Source organism: Taudactylus pleione, unplaced genomic scaffold (assembly GCF_031769625.1).
Source record: "Taudactylus pleione unplaced genomic scaffold, aTauple2 ptg001123l, whole genome shotgun sequence".
NCBI lineage: Eukaryota > Metazoa > Chordata > Amphibia > Anura > Myobatrachidae > Taudactylus > Taudactylus pleione.
In genome coordinates, this window is record NW_028285524.1 from 2,636,733 (window position 1) to 2,659,789 (window position 23,057).

A 23,057-nucleotide genomic window follows, 5' to 3' on the forward strand; every position below is an offset into this window, starting at 1 on the left:
CTAATTTGAGGAGTAATGTACGCAGGATATGGTACAGGGAAGTGTATAGAAGTATATAGTCAAATGAACGTAGAAAAAATGGGGGGGATAAAAAAGTGAACAATGGGCCTGATTCAGACCCACTCGCGAGCGGCTGTCCGCTCGCAAGTGGGTCGATGTTATGGACTGAGCATGCGCACGACGGAGGGAGCTCCGTCGTGCGCATGCGCCAGACGCGACGAGCGAAGGAAAGTCCTTCGCTCGTTGTGTCTGATCAAAGGGGGCGTGCTGTCGATGTTGATTGACAGCACGCCCCCTTTGGTAGGCATGCCGGGGGCGTGCCTCCCTGACGGGGGCGTTCCCACGGGAACGCCTCCCGTCAGAAGCCGGCCCACTGACATCACTAGTGATGTCAGTGGGAGTGATTTTGGCTCTGATAGAGCCAAAATCACTCCGGAGCTTGCGGTTTAAAACCTCAACCGCAGGCTCCGGCTCGCAATTTCGATGGTCGCGATGGTCTTGACCATCGCGGCCATCAAAATGCACGCTCGTATAGCCTGTGGGTGGTGACCCACAGCTATACGAGCGTCCAGAAGGACGCTCCATTTTCATGGAGGCCGGCCCTCATTCAGAGCGTGCGCTCTGAATGAGGGCCAATGTCCTTTAAATATAGGAAAAAATTAAATAATATATAGTGCCCCCCCAGGACATTAATTACGTCTGCACTATATATTATTAAATTTTTTCCTATAATTTAAGGACATTGGCCCTCATTCAGAGCCACTCGCTAGCGGCAGTACGCTCGTTCCGAGCGATGTTCGCACATCTGCGCATGCGTACGGATCGTTATACGCATGCGCGAACCAGTCAGTGCGGCCGAAATTCATGTGCTCGCAATATAGCGAATGCCTGCTATTTTGAGTGACAGAATGAGGCGTATGTGGGTGGTAACAGGGGAAGGTGCTTGAAAACGGGGAGTGGAGATCAGAACGCAGGCGTGCTTAAAGGTCAAAACGGGCGTTTTATGGGTGTGCATAATTAATACAGCAGCGTCATTGACCACGTCACTGGGTTATTTTATAGCCAGAACTGCTCGCAAGATTGTGGTAGCAAAAACCAACCACAAGAATAGCGAGCAGTTCATACGCTGGTCGATGTACTCGATTAATCTAATAAATAGCGGACATGACGTATGGTGCGAGCGGCCAGGGGGCGTTTTTAACAAATAAACGAGCGTATGTTTTGCTCGCTCGTTCAGACTTAGAGGTGTGAACAGACTGCAATTTGCGAACGGATCATTTGAATAGCCACCCCTTGTTTTTGAACGAACGACCGCAAATAGCGAACGGCTCTGAATCAGGCCCATTGTTCACGTTTTTATCCCCTGCCCTCCGGTCCGACAACTTGCCCTGTATCCCAGTAGTGTAGCTCCTCTCACTGTCCTCCATTGTCCTGGTCCTTAGGTGCTGGTGCCTCTGTTGGAGTGTGTGCCCAGTTACACACTCAATGTGATGTCCTCCTTAATCACCAGCCGCAGCAAGGATGCCGGGTCCCACGATCCCGTCCGGTCACGTGGTCCTCGGCTGTCTGCCGCTCGACCCGCCGGGTAGTGGGGAGACTAGGGGTGGTTGCACAGGGCAATGATAGTTCCGCCACCTCGGCTCTGCACCCTGAGCAGCGGCACCAGTTGCACACCTCTCATTACTGCCCTGTGAAACCTTATGTAGGGTAAATGAATGAACTGGCTGTGTGGTAAAGAGAATAATTAATCAGCCTCTACCGACTGCAAAGTAATTGTTATACAGTAACAGACAACATTTATATGGAATTAAGCTTCCTATTCTCTTGATATGCAATTCAATGAATTAAAATACAGAGTTTATTTTTTTACACAAACCACCACTTCATACACCATCTTCACCAAACACCCTGAGCTTATGATCGTTTCTATAGAGATCGATAAAGCAAAGGGTGTTTTTTCTTCTTTTAATCAAACTAGGTTATCTGTTGCCATTCTTCACTCTTACTGAAGAAGCTACAGTCCGTTAATCTTCAAAAAACAAAAGAACCACGTGTGAACCTTCAATCCCTCAATATCACATAACGACAGGCAATATCCAAACGGATTTTTCTCCCGACCTGTCTGCAGCTCTGCTAATCTACCCACTGATGTTATCCACTTGGATGTATGGTGGATATAATAAGAGTTTCTTATCTCCTAACTTGTGCGTGTCTTTTCCATTCTTGTAACAAGAGACATATTCTGTTGGCCACTGAGGCGTAGAGACACATATGAGATTCCCTGAAGCAATGTCTTGGTAAAGTCTGTCTAGCAGAAATCACTGACAAAAATAATCCTCGGAAGCACTGCTATTTTTTTCCCCTCAATCCACAGTCTTGCACTAACCCATTGCTCCTTTTTCTTCAGAATTAATTGAATGATATATGTATTGGAATTTTAATTGAGACTATTGATTTTGCTATGCTCAGCCTTCCACATTCTACATTCTAGGTCAAGATTAAAGGGTCGTTATCATGAAAAATAGATACTTTATGTTTTATACTTGGATGGATGATATTTATTTTAGTGTTACAAAAACAATATGTCAAGTTCAGGTTTTCTTTTGTTTTATTAATTTGTCATTACTTTGTGTGTGTGTATAATAGCAGGCTCACAACGCACCAGGGCTCTATTTATGAAGCAGTGATAAGGCTGCTTTGGGCCAATTATAAAGGATTAATGCAAGGAAAATCAGAGATTTCCCCACCCTTAACCCACTTGTCGTCAGTGGACCTTATGGGGACGGCTCCTTAACTGTAATTAGCAAGCAGTGGAAAGCCAAGTTTGCTGGGTAACGCCATATGAATATGTTGTGAGCTACCGGGGACAATTAAGCAGCCCCATAGCTTTTTATGGGGGCTATTTTTGCAATAGAAAATGGGGGATCGAAGCAGATATCTCCGATGTATCCGTAGATACATTCAGGAGATACTTAATACTTGTGGGTACCTCCCAAAAAGTGGGTGATATGGGGGGGATATCCCCAAGTATTCATTGATAAATAGGCCCCTAAGTATCTCTGTGAAATTCAGTGAGACTAACAAAGATATTCTGCCAGCAATGATTTTGAATGATAAATAGAGCCTTCAGTCTCGCGGTGGCCTCTCTTGTGCTATTCACTTAATTTCCCTAGCACATGACACAGATACCTATTATTTTGCAGCACAGTGACAGCTGTAATAAGATTTAGCTGTAGATTGCAGGGGTGATTTTTCCAATATCAAAACAGTAAAAATGGAACCTTACGGGCAACATTGTATCCAGACAAAAGAAGCTGAGATAAACCCTTTCTCCTGCGTTTTCGCCGGGGAGCCCCTAGTTAAATTACAGCAGTGCAATATGGGGAATCACTGCAATGTGCAGCGATATGTAGTGTTACCGGCTGCAGTTGTATAGAGACAGCTCTACTAGTCGTACCATGCCGTGGTGTAACTCGGTTGCAAATAGGAGACACAAATAGCTTCTGCTGATTAAAATGAAATGCGGCATGCCTATATTCTGTGTGCGACTGCAGGCGTACCTGCATGCGAAATGCTACATTACAGTGACACAGCTGCTGACACTGTGACGCAGCATTTCGCATGCAGTCGCACACAGAATATAGGCGTGCTACATATCATTTTAATCAGCAGAAGCTGCTTGTGCATCCTATTTTGAATAACAAGAGAAAACAAAGCTATCATTAAATTGACAGCTAAAATTATGAAAGTCCCAATAATAAGAATATGAGATGACAACATACAAATCACTTCTCTTTGAGTTCAACTCTTTTATACTATACAAAGACCAAAATGTAAAATGTCTCAGCGTGTAATTCCAGCAACGTCGTAAGCAATTTTGTTGCTGGATTAAAGTTGTGTAAGTGCAAACATCATTTTTCCTTTATCTGTGTAAGTGACCTACTGCTGTGACATACAATAGAAGCTTTTATCGCATTAAGAGACAAGTGAGCACTGCAAAATATCTCATTCAAAAACCCTTTAAACAGTATGGCAATAGTGTTCTGCTACGCAGATTATTTTCTGGGTGGGCTGTAAATGTATAAATTGCCTCTGCTATTTTAGGAGTCTTGGAAACAGCCAATTTGGGACGTTGCCAGTGTCAGATGCCACTGAAACGCAGTTCATGCATGTAATGCCATATGCTTCAGCCACCTATACCCTGACCCTCTCTGCTTGGTACAAAGAAAAGGGAATGCTGTCTCTGCTAGAATATAACAGGAGACTAAGGGCCTGATTCAGAGCCACTCGTAAGCGGCAGCTCGTTCGCTCCGAGCGATGTTTGCCCAACTGCGCATGCGTACGGATCGTTATACGCATGCGCGAACCAGTCAGTGCGGTCGAAATTCATGTGCTCGCAAAATAGCGAATGCCTGCTAATTTGAGTGACAGAATGAGGCGTATGTGCGTGGTAACAGGGGAAGGTGCTTGAAAACGGGGAGTGGAAATCCGATCGCAGGCGTGCTTAAAGGTCAAAACGGGCATTTTAAGGGAGTGCATAATTAATCCAGCAGCGTCATTGACCACGTCACTTGGTTTTTTTTAACTCAGAACTGCTCGCAAAATAGTGGTTGAAAAAACCAACCACAAGAATAGCGAGCAGTTCATACGCTGGTCGATGTACTCGATTAATCTAATAAATAGCGGACATGACGTATGGTGCGAGCGGCCAGGGGGCGTATTTTCCAAATTTACGTTCGCATGTTTTGCTCGCTCGTTCAGACTTAGAGGCGTGAACAGACCGCAAAGTGCGAACGGTTCATTTGAATAGCCACCCCTTTTTAGAAAACGAACGACCGCAAATAGCGAGCGGCTCTGAATGAGGGCCTAAGCTAGCATGAGGCACTATCGAAATTCTTCCTGCAATGACTATAGAAGCCTTTAACAGCGCTAAATAAAAATGGGCACTTACTATAGCTGGTCAGTGACAGTCAGTGCCAGGCAAGTCTCCTTTAGCTTGTGATTTCCTTTTTTGTGCTACCTGCTTTTGGGCCAAGTGTACATCTTCAGTAGGTTTGTGTCCCAAGAAGCATAGAAGAACCCACTTACCCATGAGCTGTTATGCATCCATTCTGCAACTTTACTCAATGGATTAAAAGTTCCATATAAAGTTTAAATAAACTCCCCACTCCCCTTCAGATTTGGACTCCCATTCAACACCTCCAACCAAACTGAACTGTTCCTGGTTTCATGTTAATGTTAATTATGGTGTGAGGGAACAGTAGGGCTGTCTTGTCATATATTTGGAGATTCTGATATAGTATTAGGGCTTATGTGCTTTGTTCACGGCCATAATGAGGGGTGTGTGACCATTGCTGCTGCCCAGGGTGCAAGGTCAAGGGAGTGTCACGGTTGCTACCCAACGGCACCTTCCAGAGGCACCCCGATTCCATGCTTTATTTTACATAGTGTCTGGAGATGGTGCTCCCCCGGCGCTTGCTGTGTGATGTCATGGTGTCACATGCATTGGGAACAGAGAGTGCCGGACCACGGAGCTCGATTGCCCTTATATGGCACTGGCTTTGTTCCATTAACAAAGAACATCTGTGCACCCAAGGATGTTGATATGATAATATTTAATGCCATCTCCAAGCTTTGTGCCAGCATACAAAGTAAAGAACATCTTATGATGGGTACACACTTGGCGACCCAGTGGCTGCTCAGCCCTCAGCCATCGTGAAGACCGAGCGGCTGGTTTGGTCAGCGATACACAATTACCAATCGGCCGCTCCATATGTCTGGCCAGACATAACAGCTGGGCGGGGATTTAAATTTGCCCGCCCAGTTGTGAAGTCAGAGTCAGTGATTCCGCAGCAAGTGTAATGGCGGGAGGTGGGTCGCCCATACACACATGCAGATGTACCAATATATCTGCATGATATATCAGCATCGGCTGTGAATGAACCGTTCACAGACATATCGGGTGTGCACACCTGCTGATGCACTAGCGATATATCATTCGTAGACTGAAAGAATGATACAAGGGGTTTGAAATAATTTTCTCGATGTGCCATGCATAGGTAGACACAAACTGTCTGGTTGTTACCTGTAATCTCTGACTAAAGTTCTTTTAGGGCACAGAACTGTATATAAGTAGCACTGCAAACCAATGAAGTCAGCTTGTTCACTTTTTTCAAGAAACTTATTATGAAGCTCAGTGGAGGCCACTGGAGAGCCATGATCTTCTACGACTACAAGAGTTGTCTGCAACAGCAGTAGATTTTTGACCGACTGCGAGCTACTTTTTTGGGGGGGAAGCACTGTCCCGAATCACTGTATTTGAGTGGTTTGCAGAATTTCGGCATGGTAGATGGTCCCTGGAAAACAAGGAGTGCTGCAGATGACCTGGAGTCTGCCATAACAAGGAAAACATTGCTGCCATGCGGGCCATAGTTGATGTGGACGTCAGAGTGACTGTGGACCTCATTCAGAGGCGGTCGGTAATTGCAAGCGGTCGCTCTGAATCATGGTGGCTGCTTGCATCCTGAACGACCGCCTCCTTGTCGATCGTTAAGCTGTGGGTTACAACCCACAGCTTAACGACCGACCAGGTTGATGGTCGCGATGGTGATCACCATCGCGACCATCGAGGCTTACGACCAGACCCTAAGGTTGGGTCGGGGCACTCGTAAGCCCCAGGGAGCTTTCTGCTCTGATGGAGCAGGAAGCTCCCCACTGACATCACTGATGATGTCATTGCGGCCGCCCACAAAACGGTAGGCATTCGTAAAGGAACACATCCGTTTTGGAAACCAACCCCCGGCCCGCCTACCAAACGGGGCTAGATGTAGATCAACATCGACAGCCGCCCCTTTGGTAACAAGCTCTGGAGCGACAGGGTTTCTCTGTCACTCCGGGGCTTGCGCACACGCAGTGCGGCAGCTGTGTGTGCGCAGGCCTAACCATCGAGTCGGTTACAAGCGCATCGGCGCTTGTGACCGACTCTGAATAAGGTCCTGTGTCCCAGTTAGAAAAGGAGATAGGCATCTCATCTGGATCCATCTACTCGATACTCCAAGCTTGGCCTAAGCAAGGCTTCTGTACGCTGGGTGCAACATCAGCTGACTGGAGAGCAGACGGAGTCTTGGATGACTTGGAGCCACAACATACTGGCCAGGTTTGATGGTGGCCGCTCAAACTCTATCTCGGAGAGCATCAGTGGCGATAAATCCTGGATCTACAGTGTTAACCCCGAGACCAAACAAGAATCAGCCAGTGGAGGTGTGCCATCACAGAAGTTCCGACATGAGCGCAGCATGGCCAAGCAGATGGTGGCTGTTTTTGTGGTCAAGACTGGTCATGTAGCTACCGTACCACTCATGCAGCAGCGCACTGTCACTGGGGACTGGTACGCCAACCAATGCCTGCCGCAAGTGCTGGAATCCATTTCCAGATGCCATCCAAGAACTCGCACCCATGGTGCCCTTCTCCATCACAACAATGCACACCTGCCCACAAATCCAGGACAGTGGTGGATTTTGTGGCCCATGAACGCATCCAGGAGCTTGGTCATCTGCAATACAGTCCTGACCTGGCCCCCTTTGACTTCTCCGTGTTCCAACAAATCAAGCGCAAGGTGCATTGGATTTGTTTTGAGTCACCGTAAGCTGTAAGTGGAGACCTTCATCCAGCAAGTAGAAGGCACACCTGTTTAAGACTGGTCCAACTGCTTCACCAAGTGGTTTGAGCACATGCAACTTTGCATAGACTCCTCTGGCGAATACTTTGAAAAAATGTAATCTTCACTTTAATTGTACATATAATAATTTCTGTGTAACCGCAAACGTATAGAACACCCCTCTTATATAGACAAGTGTGCACACAGTTTTACAGTACTGTATGCCCAATCTTCACACCTCCTAGCTGACTTAGATATTGTGTAGAAGCGTTGTTTGAGTGACAGTAGATAATTACACATACAGGAATCCCAAATCGCCTATCAAGCAGAACAATTCTGTGTACCACCCCCTTGGTTTACAAAGGTAAGTGTGATACTTCATAAATGGATTGGCAGAGTTGGGCCTCGCTGGTCTGCATGGTGCACTGCCCCAGTCCACAAACTAATGTGCACCTCCGTGAAAACTACTTGGAGGCGTACTCCAAACATCACATTAACATCCAACCTCTTATTTCTGTATTACCTCTCCTTTCACTTATACCAACGTTTATCATTTTTCTCATCAAATGCTAATTGGTTTAGCTTTATTTATGGCTTGATTAATCACGAGAATGAGAATATATTTGCACTGTTTTTTATCATGTGTCAGTCGTGAGTGTGTAGCATGGAAATTTACCTTTCTGCTGATGGGTGGTGACGTTTATGTCTTATCCTGTACTATTGTTAATGGAAGCGTACAGTGATGAAACTAGTCTGCAGGTGCGTGCTTAGTAATGTAACTGAAGTGGTCGTTCCTTGCATCGTCCCATGTGCTGTCCTGCACGTCAGATGGGACGACACAATGAATGATGCGGTGCGGTTACATGCAGCATGTAATGATACATTGCGTCATCATACACCGGATCTTGCAGTGTGTATGCTTCTATACCCTGTTACTGTTTTCTGTGTTTACTCTGTAGTCTGCTCGGAATGACTGGCATAGATAAGAACTACCTAGTGTTACAGTGAGACATAAGGTAAGGGGGGTTATTTAAGCTGGGTACACACTTTTTTGCTTGCAGGCTGATCGATTAAAACTGTCCCAATCAGCCGCGCAGTCTGTCCCCAGTGTGACCCCGTCATTCGCATACACGCTGTGCAGACATAGCAGTGTGTACCGGCTTCTATGGGATAGGGAGGTCGAACTGATAAATATTAAACAGTACATAAGATGCAACCTCCCGATCCCGATCGTTGCAGGAGCGTTAAAAGCCGTTTGTCCTGCATCGGGACAGCATACACACCTATACAACCCAATGACCGTTCTCTCGATATTAGATGAACGTCCCGATGATTGTATAGGTGTGTACCCAGCTTTATTGTCCTGTTTTAGGACAGGTCTGTGTGGCAGATTTCTGTGTAAGTTACATTGTTAGTATATGAAGTTCCCTGCCATCCGTATTCTTAAGGATAATTAAACACATTTTCTAAAATGTCAAACACCAAAACTCACATGCACTAAAAAAGTAGGACCAAAAATAGTAAATATCTTATTTCACTGGGTGCAAATAGGAAGACATACTATAGTGGGACATGCATATAAGAGGGAATGCACCATGAGACCAGTCTGGGATATCCTTCTGTTTGAAATCTCCGAACTGTCTCTCAATCTTGCAGAATAAAATGTAGCAACTGACTTTTTTCTATGCAGGAAAATATTTATAAATAAAACTGTTAGATTCCATCTCTGGTGCCAGTTCTGAATCAGTAACAGCGCAACACAGACAATAGAGGGAAGAGATAATATGAAGCTGTTGGAATGAGGAAGGGGGGAGGAGTAGAAAGCTTCGCTTCCCGAAAAAAAACCCTCTAATGCACTGTATAATGGTAGTGAGAACTCCTACATGTATATATTTCACATTAGCGCCATTTCTTTAGTATACTTTGGGGTCTATTTACTAAGCAGTGTTAGGAGACAGAGTGAAAAGTTATAAGGTGCCAGCCAATCAGCTCCCAACTGTCATTTTTCAAACACAGCCTGTGAGATGACAGTTGGGAGCTGATTGGCTGGCACCTTATCACTTTTCACTCTGTCTCCTAACACTGCTTAGTAAATAGATCCCTTTGTGTTTTTTAATGTGTCTGATATAATGGACCATACTGCAGGTGTGTGTGACTCACAGTAGGTTGATAGCTGTTACAATCTGTAATGAATCAGACCCACAGACAGTGAGCCTTGCAAGCGTACTAAAGTTTACATCTAGTGCAATGTGTTAATGCTGGGTTTGACCTGTCGTATTTAGAAGTTTATACTGGATGCCTTCCAAGATAACAGCAGAGCTGGAGGCTGTCCCGCTGTTAATGAAGTGTGGAGTACTTTATTGCTTCACATTTTGTTTATAGCACGTATATGTGCTACATTCTAACAGATGAGTATGATACATAAATTACAGCATGACAAGCTAGGAACCAAGGCTGTATTTGGAGCTAGTAAATGCCATACGATTCTTTGCTTTTAAGATGACAATTTCACAGTCAAAATATTTGCATTATTTTATTTCGCTTCTCTGCAGTTTAATATCACCCTACTTTTCATCAATAACATATTGTCAGTTCACCTGTAGTTTTTAAGATAGAGTTGACATGCTCACCTGTGAGTGTGGCCCTTGTGATTTGGCCAGTGTTCCATGGTACCCTGAGTTCATGGTACTGATCTCCGGCCAGTGTGCTGTAGACAACCAGGTAACCTTTACCCTCTGCCTCACTGTTATCCCACTCCAGTTCCAGGGTGGATGAGGCACGGGATATCACCCGTAGATTTTTGGGGGCATCTAGCTCTGTAAAAGAAAAACAAAATATAGATGTACTGTAGTATACACTCTTTTGGAGATTACATTGCAGTTTTGATCTATAGGTTTCCTTAAACAAATATACATACAACCTGGAATAGATAATGATGTAGACCTCAAACAAGTATAATACAATCTTACATTGAAAAGAGAGAACTTTGATGAATAACAAAGCAGGAGAAATTACTTCAAGTTCATGTCAAGTAATAATTACTAACATCTAATAAATGAAAATAAGGCTCTTGACAGGTGACAATTCCAATAGGCTCAACAGGCAACAGTCTAGGGCACCGAGACTTATGGTGCATACACACGGAACTATTAAAATGGACGATATGAACGATAACTATATCGATCATATCGTTCATATCATGAATTTTTCGCCCACCAATGACCTGCGATACGCGGGCACGTATGGTCGATATCGATATTGACCATCGCTCGTGCATGCAGGCCAACCTGGTCGGTACTGACCAGGTTACTATAGGGACCCGTGATCGTTGATCGCGGGTCGTTATAGTCGTTGACGGTTACTTGGTGTGCAGGATGATCGATATCGATCGTCCAGCACACCCGGTAGATCAAACAACGATATGGTTATTGTTGTCGATCATCCCGTCTGTACGCACCATTAGATCTGGACACTGAGACTTGACATTTTCCAGGCACAGGAGGGGTGTCAGGTAGGTGGTCCCAGATCCATTAAAGTCAGTTTGTAGGGGCTGTGCAGCCTACTTATACAGTCCATGGTCCCTCTTCATTGCACACCCTACTGGACCCTTTTCTACGCACGCCATGGCTGTGTTGTGTGGGAGCAGAGTACAGAAGAAGATGGGTGGCAACAGTTAATTGATCTGTAGGGAGGGTTGAGTATAATTAAGGGAAAATAGTTTTCAGAAGTACGGTGTTATTTAAGATTGCTGGGTTTGAAATAAGACATTAGACAATTTTGTTTTTAATCATCTTACTCTTTATTAAGAATGCAATTTTTCTCTGTCTTGTCTATGTTTATGCTTGTAAATATTAAAATAATATAAAAAAATTAGCATAAGATGACGATCTAAGTGAACTTGCAATGAACCAGGACTTTTCATCTTTCAGGACGTTTTTATGGAACAATTTCTAAAGGGACATTGAATTTCAAATCACCAAATCCATTTGTTGTCAATTTGCACTGCCCGCAGCTTTAACCTTTATACTGGTATCTTTGTACTTGTTTTGTTGTCAAACCATACATCTTATGTCCTTCAAATATGTTTGTTTTTTTCATACTTGTAACTGATTTTGTCTCAATAAAAATATTGTTTAAAAAAAAAAAAGATTGTTGGGTTTGATTATGCGGGTGAAGGGGTTAATTATTTTAAAAGGTTCAGTAATCTAGAAAATTCATTTTGATGAGACTGAAGGTTGTAATTGATTGCTTGATCGTTGCTGGGATACTCTATAGTGTATGGCTGTTATTAGCATGCTCTCTGTATTGTAAGGTGTTCACTGGGGTGCTCTATGTATTGTATGAAATCCCAAGCTACCAGCGCATCTCTCTGGTGGTCATTTGCACTGTTTGCTGCAATGAAATTAATCAGAATCTGCACTCTGGTTTCATTCTTCCTGGATAATTCTATAGAAAACAGAAGTGAGTGCTACAGTAGCATCTGTGATTGGAACTTGTGATGTATGACCATTATAATCTTAATTTGTTATTCTGCTCGGTGCACAATTGGTAAATAGCAGCATTGCCTCATCTTCCTCTCCCTCTTTTGTATTCTACATCCTACTTAATTAGCCATGCGGTGACTTACAGTCTGTTGGAGTCCAGTAGATATATGTAGATTTTTTTTCTCATTTTACAATTGCCTATAACATCATGTCACCCATTTTTAATTTAATTCAGTACCGTAACATATCCAAAATCAACTGTTTATTTATTTACTGTTACCAATCCAAATGATAGGGTACCCAAGCAATATATTATTTGTTATCTCAACTTCTGTTTATTTTTTTCAAATACACTAACTGGTGCCAAAAGTTATTTCTCCTTCACAGGTTATGGAATGTAGGGCTTGACCAACATAATGAAAGGCATCATAGTCTCCTTTATGAGAAACATAAGATCTGGAAAATCAGATGGCAGTTTCTGAGCTATAATGAACATGAAATACTGCATCTACTATTGTCATCATTGCATTCGGCAGCTTGGCTTCGTTAACAATATCTCATAGATTGAGCTGCATGTACAGATGACTGGGGATATCGTTAACGAACCACGGGAGCCTGCATCGTTCGTCATTAAGTTCATACACAATGGACGATCTGAACGATATATTGTTCAAAGATATCGTTTTCGTTCATATAAATCGTCCAGTGTGTACGGGGCTTTACTGTGGTGAAGTGCTATATCTCATTAGTCATTGTTACTTAATGTTTGTAACAATTCCCATTTCAAACCAGTCATGATCATCACTGCTGGAAGACAGAGGGGGGAAGTACAGCAGGACACATCCTGGAGCACTCTTTGAAAAAGCCTCAGCTAAAGAGGCGAAACTAGTCAGAGGACCCCCTGATTGACGGCAGCTCTATTGTGCGACAAGTGATCGTGGAGATTCTCACTAGGAATAAGCGGACTGGACATCTTGCAGTCAAATTACAACAAGGTGGACTTTGCAAATTCCTCCGTCATTTGAATTACGGCCTCTACAGCTTATAGGCATGGGACACGGATAGACTGCTGGTGCAGCGTGGCCCGGCTCCGGCTGCCGCTGAAAGACATATCAGAAACTATATCCATCTTCTGGCGTCATTTGTCCAGGATACGCTGACTACAGCTGTCCGTAGGTACTATGCGTCACCATTCTTTGTGACTTAATAGTCTGTTCCATTCATATGATACATATGGACAGTGTTAAGTATTTTAGTAAATTGGACTCAACATCACCATATTGAAATCCTTTTAGGGGATTTTTCAGAAGAATATGCATTATACTGTTTTATAAATAACTAATTACTGACATACAACAAATTATATTTTATTGTATGTTATTGTTTATATATACATTGATGGTTTTTATGCGATTAAATACAAATATATTTTTTAATGTACGGAGCCGTGACTTTCATTTTCTGCTACCTCACAATTTACAATCAGACTATTATTAGCGCAGTTCCCTCCCTTTTTCTTACTTAATGTTTGTAACAATTTCCATTTCAAACCAGTCATGACCATCTCTGCCAAGCATCACTGCTGGAAGTAAGAGACAGAGGGGGAAAGTACAGCAGGACACATCCTCTTCCTGCACTTAGCAGAAATCATAGCTTTAGAAATTATGCCTTTCATATTTTGTTATCTTCCCCCATTTTGGCATTTATTAGCTTATGAGACTCAAGATGATAAGTTCCTAGTTAGTATTATTCTTTAAACAGCTGTAACCACTTTATATAATAACACTGTATTAAGTAACTTCCTAGATTTCACTCAGTGGCGTCACAAGGTGGGTGCGGGGGGAGCGGGCCGCACCCGGGTGTCACCCGCCGAGGGGTGACACCAAGGTGCAGGCTTCCGCTCAGTGACAGGAGCCGGGTGCTGCACTGTAGAATTAAGTACAGCACTCGGCTCCTGTCACAGTGAGAGAGCCTGCAGTTCCCGCACCTCCGGCACCCCCCACCACTCCATGGAGATACATGGGCCGGGGACCAGATTCGGGACGCGAGGCCACGTCCCCTTTCTGAAGCCACGCTCCTTTTTGAAGTCACACCCCCATTTTACGGGGCACGCGCGGCTTCGCCGCGCACAAAGCTTCCCTCCCAGCACCAGGTGTAACCGCGGGGAGGGACGCCACTGATTTCATTCAGTATTGTACTGACTGCTGCTCCCATAGAGTTGTAGATGGCTGATAGGGCATGGGTAGTCATCCAAACTAGACCAAGCAAATAAAAAGAAATGTGATTTGCAAGCACAATTTAGATAAAATAAATTTTTTAGTAAGTTGCACATTTTGAGCATAAATGCAGTTAAATTGCAGCAAACAATTTCTGGAGCTTCATACTGTACAATCCTATTTGTTAGATCCTAACCAATTAATATTACAAATGTTTAATAATTACTAACTTGTTGTTTTGTGAGTAATAAAACACATTTTTTTAGACTCCTGATCTGGTAGACTAAATTATCATTATCCTGGCTTTATCCCTGTTGATTATATCCACTGTTTAAATGGGAGAGGTGAACTTTAAAATGATTATAAATGTCATCTGTAGGAGTTCACAACTTTTGGCTCAGGGGACATTGAAGATGAATTGAATTGGTTGTAAGCTCACAACCAGATGATTGTCTCTATGGAGCTGAATTCTCTACAGCGATATTAAATTAGTACATGTCCTGCAAGCTGCAATTAAACACTGTCCACGTCTCTATCACTGCAGTTGGGATTTGGTTGGTCTATTATTTGGGGTCAATAGTGAGGTAAATTTATCGGTTCTCAGAAGCACATTGGTTACCAGGCCTTACACTGCCAGCCTCAGCAGTATTTCTTGTGACATGATCTAAGCACAGCTCCCCATGTAAAACATACAAGATACTAAATAGGATCTTAAACAGATGCCAGTGTTTAAAATCACTGTCCGATGCCTCCTTCATTTTCTGTGTGAGACCAATAATTGCCATTTCTTAAGTTTCATCTGCCATGTGTTGCTTCTGTACTCCCATATCATGTACTTACAACAAATAAAACATGTGATAATTACACATATATACACAATGGACATGCAGAATTTTCCAAATATTAAACAATGTGACTTGTGAATGGATCCCTTGTCAACAGCCATATAAACATTTTAAAAATTAAATTCCGTGTGACACCTTGGTATGTAATTATAAAGAACCCTTGTATATGTAATAAACTACCTATTGTCTGACGTCTGTATACATTTTGTGCAGGTGTTAATAATAAACCATTACTTACACTAAAATAAATAGAGACTTATTGGCAGAGAAAAGGGTCAGCTTTCTTTAATAATATATAATAATAATATATAAGAAGGAGGGATATAATGGTGGTAAAGAAAGAACAGGTCCACATAGCAGTGTTGCTATCTGCTCACTACCCCAGTTAGGCCTAGATGGGGGCCTTCGGCCAAACCACCATACACACACTTAAGATATCCAAACTCCCCTCCCAATGAAGCAAAAAGGTGCACCAGGACCAGTAGTGCCACTGACCCTACTGGGGTAGATTCAGCCTAACGCGTGTATTGGAGGGGAGAGCACCCGAAGATCTACTAGCGAGACAGACAATGCTACCAGTCTTTCCCACAATTAAGCAAACAACCAGTACAAAATACAGGATAGGTAGGAGGGAATGCCGGAAACCAAGAGACCACCTCTATCCAGAAACCACCAGAATAGCTCCGCAAACTACACCCATAACCACAACCATAAACAGTCGATCGGCTAAAGACAAACTGGTCATATCACAGAATAAACACAACAATACATAATCCCTGCTAAGCCAAATATAGACATACACATACTGGGTGTTTAATACACGACAGGCATATAAAATTCCTTCTGTTCCTATTGTTTTAGCTTTAAAACAAAAAATTATATATATATTTTGTGAATTTAACAACATACAACAAGAGTAAGACAGCTCTAATAAGTAATTTAAAGCTCAGCAAGTTGTACCATAAAGTCCAGTGTCTGGCTCCGAAGAGCAATAGGCTTAAAATGAGTAGATTTTAAAATATATATTGTTTTAGTACTGGGCACCTTGAAACGACAAATTGATGCTTCCAAACCACATATTATAACCTTACAGATTAAAACTGGGTGAATCAGGGGCTGTAACTACAGGCGGCTCAGACGATGACCTGTTGTCTTTATAGGAAAGTATGTGTTCTTAAAAAAACAGATGTGAAGGTGAATCCCAAAGTTATAACAGCTGATACATTCTATTGTAGTAGCAATATGTATCACAGCATGACTGTAATGGAGGGTAGGCTGTCAGCCATTAGCAAGTTTATTGGCAGTCAGTAAAATTAATAGAAATATTCACTTATTAGCAAGAATAAAGTAGATGTCAGTAAAAATCGCACCCCCACCTGTACTTGAGTACGTGTGAATAGAGCTAAAACACGCAAAATACGGTCTGCAAACGGACTTGCATATAGCTTTGCATCGGCACCAATAATGCTTTCCAAAACCTTTCTGAGCTGAGGATTGTCAGTGCGTAATGAGTATTCCCCAGGTCTGAACATCACTGCATACTACTAGATGCAATATTCCAACTCACTGTTCATGTGCACACATCGGGGACATTTATTAAGCCTTCTAAAGAGAGGAAAAGTGAATAGCTGAAGCAGTTGCCCATAGCAACCAATCACCTTCTACATATCATTCTATAGAATGTACTGTACTCAGGGGCACCACAACATTTTTAGGTTGGGGCGGTCAAGATATAATTTTATTTTTGCGCCCTAAATCACTGAATGTCGCCCTCTCAGGAGCAGCTACAGTTACCCGCCATGCCACCTGCCTGATGACAGAGATCAGTAAGCCTGAGAGGTCTTTGTTTTTGCTAATTTGGCCTCAGTATGTAGACACAACTGCTCTCTCCCAGTCTCCTCACTGACAGACACAACACTAACAGCATTACCGTGCAGCTCCGGGAACACATGCAGCCAAAAGAGCGTCCCTATACAGACAATTTATCCAACCATTACCGGGAGAGGAGGAGGACGGTTACCCATGTGCTGCCAGTAGTTGCAGTTTGGTGTAGGCTTAGGAGCTTATAGCTACAGTGCACTGTAACTTCTGCTAGGACTAAAGAGACCATCATGCAACGCGAGTCCGCCGTGAGAACGACTTGCAGAATCCTACTCGAGCCCACTGTAAGCACCCTGCTATTCCCTGTACTATACACACACAAATCACTGCAAAATATTCTATAGGTATAAAACAAGAAATAAATTCAAGAATGAAAAACAAATATACATAAATGCCGCCCTGTGTACAGACATGAACAAGCACATATAGTGACTACAACGTCAGACTCCATCCAAATATGGACATATGCAGTTTCCCTAAACTTTATCCTCTAATAAGTCAGACACTTTACCTACAGCTAGAGATGTGTGTCCAACATAGTAATGACCTCACTGCTTCTGTTCATTACAGGTGCTCCATTCTTATTCAGCATTCAGCAAAGGTTACACAGACCCAGTAGGTGCTGCCTGGCACTGATGAATCCTCCCATGAGGCGGCTGCTGATCTCCTCCACGTGTCAGAGAAGCATGTGATGAGCTCCACCAGTCAGAGCTCAGTACATGCCTGTGACTTTGTGTGGTGTCTCTTAGGACTTACTCAACACCCGATAATGCACTGCACTTGGTACTATGGCCCTGATTCAGAGCCGGACGCTCTGACAGCGCTCGCTCTGAATCAGGGCCGTCCTTCCTAATTTTAGAGCGACCACCCACAGCTATAGCGAGCAGCCAAAAAGATGGTCGCGATGGTCAAGACCATCGCGACCATCGGGCTTGCGACGAGACCCTTGTGGTAGGGTCTCGTCTGCCGCAAGCCCTGGAGTGCTTTCGGCTCTATCAGAGCAGAGAGCACTCCCACTGACATCACTTGTGATGTCAGTGGGGCCGGCCCCAGACGGTAGGCGTTCCCATGGGAATGCCTCCGTCTGGCCAGCCACGCCCCCGGCACGCCCACCAAAGGGGGCGTGCTGTCACTTACCATCGACTGCACGCCCCCTTTGTATCGAGACCCGGAGCGACGACTTGGCCGTCGCTATCCAGGTTTCGCGCATGCGCACGACGGAGCCGAAGCCCTCGTATGCATGCGCACTGGGCCAACATCGACCCGCTTGCGAGCGCGGGTCTGAATTAGGCCCTATGTTCTTGGAATTTCAACAAACATTACTGCGACTGTGGACTCTGGGATCCATTTTTACAGTGCCCCAGCCTAACCAGACATAAACTACTCCAGGAGGGGGAACAGAGGATGCCAGTAACTATGAAGCTGAAAGAAAAGACATATGAGCTGGACTGAGGTGTGTGCAGGTGGCAGGAACGCCAAAGCTGGATTTAATTTAAAAATATCTCTGTACGGGAAAATATTGGCTATATACTTTATTCAAAATATTCTTCTCATAGCCCGGCAAATTATTACCCTGTCACAGTCTCAATGTTTGTTTCAGTGACATAATATTTTCTATATCTGCTTTGAGCACTAAAAGGTTGACATGCCTTGCTCTAAGCATTCATATAAACCACGTTTCAACTAAAATATGGTAATAGTAGCAGTTAAACTTACTTTCATCCATGTCTTACATATCCATCACAATCTATGTAACAGTTTATTATTTCAGTTAGAAACTCATTCCAAAGAATAAATAGGTCACTTATGTTAGCCGTATCATGTAAAATGTAGTCTATCAATTACTATTAAATGGCACTCTTCTAATCTACCACCAATATTTGGTGCCCACTTTGGTCCGCCATGTGTGTGCTTGGACTAAGACTTTTGGAATAATTAATGAGCCCAGTTTAGTACCTGTGGTGAAACTGGCACTGACAGGATTGCTTCGAATGTCCCCGCGAATACCACACACCGACACCTCGTACTGCGCTCCTGGTCGCAAGACTTGCATGGAATACTGACTCAGAGGGGGCTGCAGGCGGAAGGTGGTCTTCTCCCCTTCTCCGTTAACGGGTCCATACTGAAGTTGGATAAAATCCAGTTTAGCTCTTGCTGGAGTCCACTCCACAAAAGCTACGGTGTCAGACACGTCCCGAACTAGGATGTGTGATGGGCCGTCAATGACTGGGGAGAAAACAAAGTACTATTCAGCAGCAATTTCCTCAGTGTATCCTTGTCCTTGGTCAAACCTTCAAACATTACTGTATATGTGGACAAAGATTAATTATTTTAAAGGTAAGTCGTTTACTTCTACCATACTGCATACATCCTGAGCTGACCAATGTACTTAATGCATTGTCACCATAAATCTCAACGACATTTTCTGCTATTTGTTGCTATATTAATCTTTTTCCTTATTCTCGGCTATTCCTGCAATGTATTACAATCACTCAGAGAGTTTTCCAGTGCACTTGTCACTTAGGAGTCACTGGGGTCTACTCACTAAGCCTTAGAGAGAAATAAAATTGCAGCCAATCAGCTTCTGTTATTTTTCAAGCACAACCTGTAAAGTGACAGTTAGGAGCTGATTGGCTGGGACTTTGGACCTTATTCAGAGGCGGCCGTACGGTCTACGACCGCATGGCCGCCTCGATGTTTGGCCAGTGCGCATGCGCACGAGGGAGCCGGCTCCCTCGTGCGCATGCGTGAGACCCGCTACGACCGACAGCGCCGGTCATAGCGGGTCTCTTTCCAAAGGGGGCGAGCTGTCGATGTTGAGTGACAGCTCGCCCCGTTTGGAAGGCGGGCCGGGGGGGTGGCAGCCCAAATGGAGGCGTTCCCATGGGAACGCCTTCCGTTTGGGGGAGGCCCCACTGACATCACTAGTCACTAGCTCTCCGGGGCTTACGACAAGTGAGACCCTACCCTAGGGTCTCGTCGTAAGCCCCGATGGTCGCGATGGTCATTGACCATCGCGACCATCACCCGAGTGGTCGTTAGAGCTGTGGGTGTTAACCGACAGCCTAACGACCGAAACAGGCGGGCGGTCAGTATGCAAGCGGCCGCCCAGTTTCTGAGCGACAACTTGCATTCTCCGACCGCCACTGAATGAGGGCCCTTATCTCTCTCCATTTTATCTCTCTCCATAGCTTAGTACATAGACTCCTTATATTGAACAGGTCTCCTCGGTAATGATCTCAGCATCCAGTTATGGGGCAGCTGTCTGCCGTATGCGTGTGTGCTCAGTCAATATACTTACCCGTTGTTACGCTGCCTGATGTTGGGGGACTCCTTGCCTGCTCTTTCAACGAAATGATGCTTATAGTGTACTCCTCTCCTGGTTTCAACCCCGTCTGGTTATAAGAAGTGACACTGCTGGGGAGCTGAACGGTTAGCCCACCCTCATTATTCTGCCATTGGATGAAAAACAGAACATTTAAATTATTACTTAAACCATAGTGAGACAGTACAAGAGCCAGCTGCTTTGCAACATAAAGTACTCCGGAGGACCCACCTACTAACTGTGTGTACTAACAGTGCTCTAATCCATAGCAAGCAATTAACTGTATACTTTATTATCTAAAGTGTTGAACCAATTTTTTTAAGCATTGCCAATCCTTTCTTACAAGCACATACTCTTCATGTAGCATTTGGTTGCTTTCTAGCTGGCAAATTATTTCAACATTACTGCACAATTTTGTTGGTGGTGGTGTTATGTGGCGCAGGGGATTAGCTTGGCATCTTTGATTTTTAGAGCAAAAAGGCAGAAATTCAAATTAAACAGAAAGCAGCTGAAGCGAGACTGTCCGCTGCACTGTGCATTGGAGTGATCTTCTGTAACAGTCTGGAGTCAGAATCGGAGTCTATTGACTACAAAGGAAGGTAAACCGAAATAGAATCAAGAAGGGCTAAAGACAGCCGGGTTCAGGAAACAGGAAGGCAGATTAACGCAAAGAGTTGAGAGCAGAGATGAAGTCAAGGGCAAGTCAGTGAAAGTACATGAGTTGAGGATTGCATAAGCCAAAATGCAGCAGCAAACAGTAAAGCAACTAGAATACTGGGCAGGAGCACAATAATCTAGAAAGGAGGAAGTATCATTGTCTGGATTATCCAGTAGTCGAGGGGTTGGGTGAATAGTTTGACTGTAGTTGAGCGTAGTCCCAGCACAATAGCAAGGAGCTGTCCAACACTTGGAATAGCACAGTCTGATGCTGGTGAATGAGTGAGCCTTTCTACACATGACCAAACCAGACAGATCATACTGAGTCCCACCAGACAATGTGTAAACTGTTCAACGACTGGTAGCAGTTCTGAAAGTTCCTACCATATTTTAAAATGTAATATCTGCTGAGAAGACTGACATACAAAAATTGTATTTGGGAATAGTGTTCACAAAACAGTAAAGAATTGAACATTGAAGAAATACAGTATATATACTATTAACAACACAATAAGTCATACGGTAGCACAGTATGTTATAAATGAAGATGTACTGTAACTATCCAACGTGATGCCAGTGAAAATGACTTGGATTTACTCTCCTACTGCAAGGTCAACCAGTGACTTTCACATCACGCTCATTGTGATCAACACAACGATTGTATGCTCAAATTGAGCGGGAATGTCTCGTTATTTTAATTTGCTGCAAGATGTTTGATCAGTATTTACATGGAAAGACAATGGTTCCTATTGAGACTGATCACAAGTAAAGGCCCCATACATCAGCAATTGATTGCAACAATCGTGCAATTTGCAATCGATTGTGTATAAATATCTTTCCCTTTTTCAATCGATTGCAGAATTGCCACAATCGATTGAAAAAGGGAAAGATTTTTTTACACAATCGATTGCAAATTGCACGTTTGCTGCAATCAATTGCTGATGTATGGGGGCCTTAAGTGAGAAGCATTTAAATAGCATTTAAGTGAGAAGCATTTAAATAAAAAAAATAACACTACTACTACTTGGATATTTTGGAGTTGCCAAAACGTCTGCAGTATGTGATGCTGTGTCTGCAGAAATACAATCTCATTGTGACCTACGAGACGGGATCAGAGATATAAATTGCTGATTTTCTGTCAAAGGCAGCACTGCCTCAAAAACAAGTCAAAATCGCCCCTTTCAGATTATGAAATATTATGCATCAGAGCACAAAAGACCTTCAACAAGGAGTCTCAGCAAACTAATTTTGCAGAATATCTGAGCAAGTCAGACCAGCATCCAGCTGAAATGCCACAATATATTTGGCAAGATGAGGCGCTGCAAACATTACAAAAATATAAATGTTCTGGTTGGATGGTCAGATCAAAAACAGAATACTGGGTTTACAGAAATTAAGGGGCCTATTTATGAAAACTCGATGAGAGATAAAATTGAGAGAAAGTACTAACCAATCAGCTCCTAACTGTCATTTTTCAAACACAATCTATAAAATGTAAGGTAGAAGCTGATTGGTTGGTGATTTATATCTCACAATTTTCTCTCTCATCAAGCTTTGATACATAGGCCTCTAAATCAGTTTGCACAATTAAATACTTTAGCCTGGCCATTGGGTTATCATACCCAAATGTGCCGAGAGTTGTCAACAGACTAAAAACTAGCCATTGGGACACCCTATAAGCCCACAGACGTGTTACTTTGGCCACTGATAAACCCAGGGACACAGGAAGCTATAGAAGATTATAATACATGCAATACATACCTGTGTAACCAGTTATACCTCTGATGACACCAAAATATTTACCCCACCATAAAGAAAGAAGAACATGTATTGTTTCTTCTCATTACCAGGTACAGTATACATTACCTAATAATGGTAGACTGAAATTTAGATACCTGGGAGATTTATGCAGCATCAGACAACACAAAGAAAATTCATTATAAAATATTGCAGTTAATCCGGGCTGCATTAAGACTCTCCACCCGTAGCCGT

At 43.5% G+C, this 23,057-nt stretch overlaps 1 protein-coding gene across 2 annotated transcripts in view; it reads right to left on the reverse strand.

The window, feature by feature from the left end:
• The window catches only part of TNR (tenascin R), a 459,197-nt gene that overhangs the window by 95,712 nt on the left and 340,428 nt on the right, over positions 1-23,057 (reverse strand). For both annotated transcript variants that reach the window (XM_088461904.1, XM_088461903.1), the window contains exons 6-8: positions 20,385-20,535; positions 19,040-19,309; positions 10,288-10,473 (exon numbers count right to left, since the gene is read on the reverse strand). In XM_088461904.1, coding sequence (XP_088318030.1) covers positions 10,288-10,473; positions 19,040-19,309; positions 20,385-20,535 — 607 coding nt within the window. The remainder of the gene's footprint in view (positions 1-10,287; positions 10,474-19,039; positions 19,310-20,384; positions 20,536-23,057) is intronic.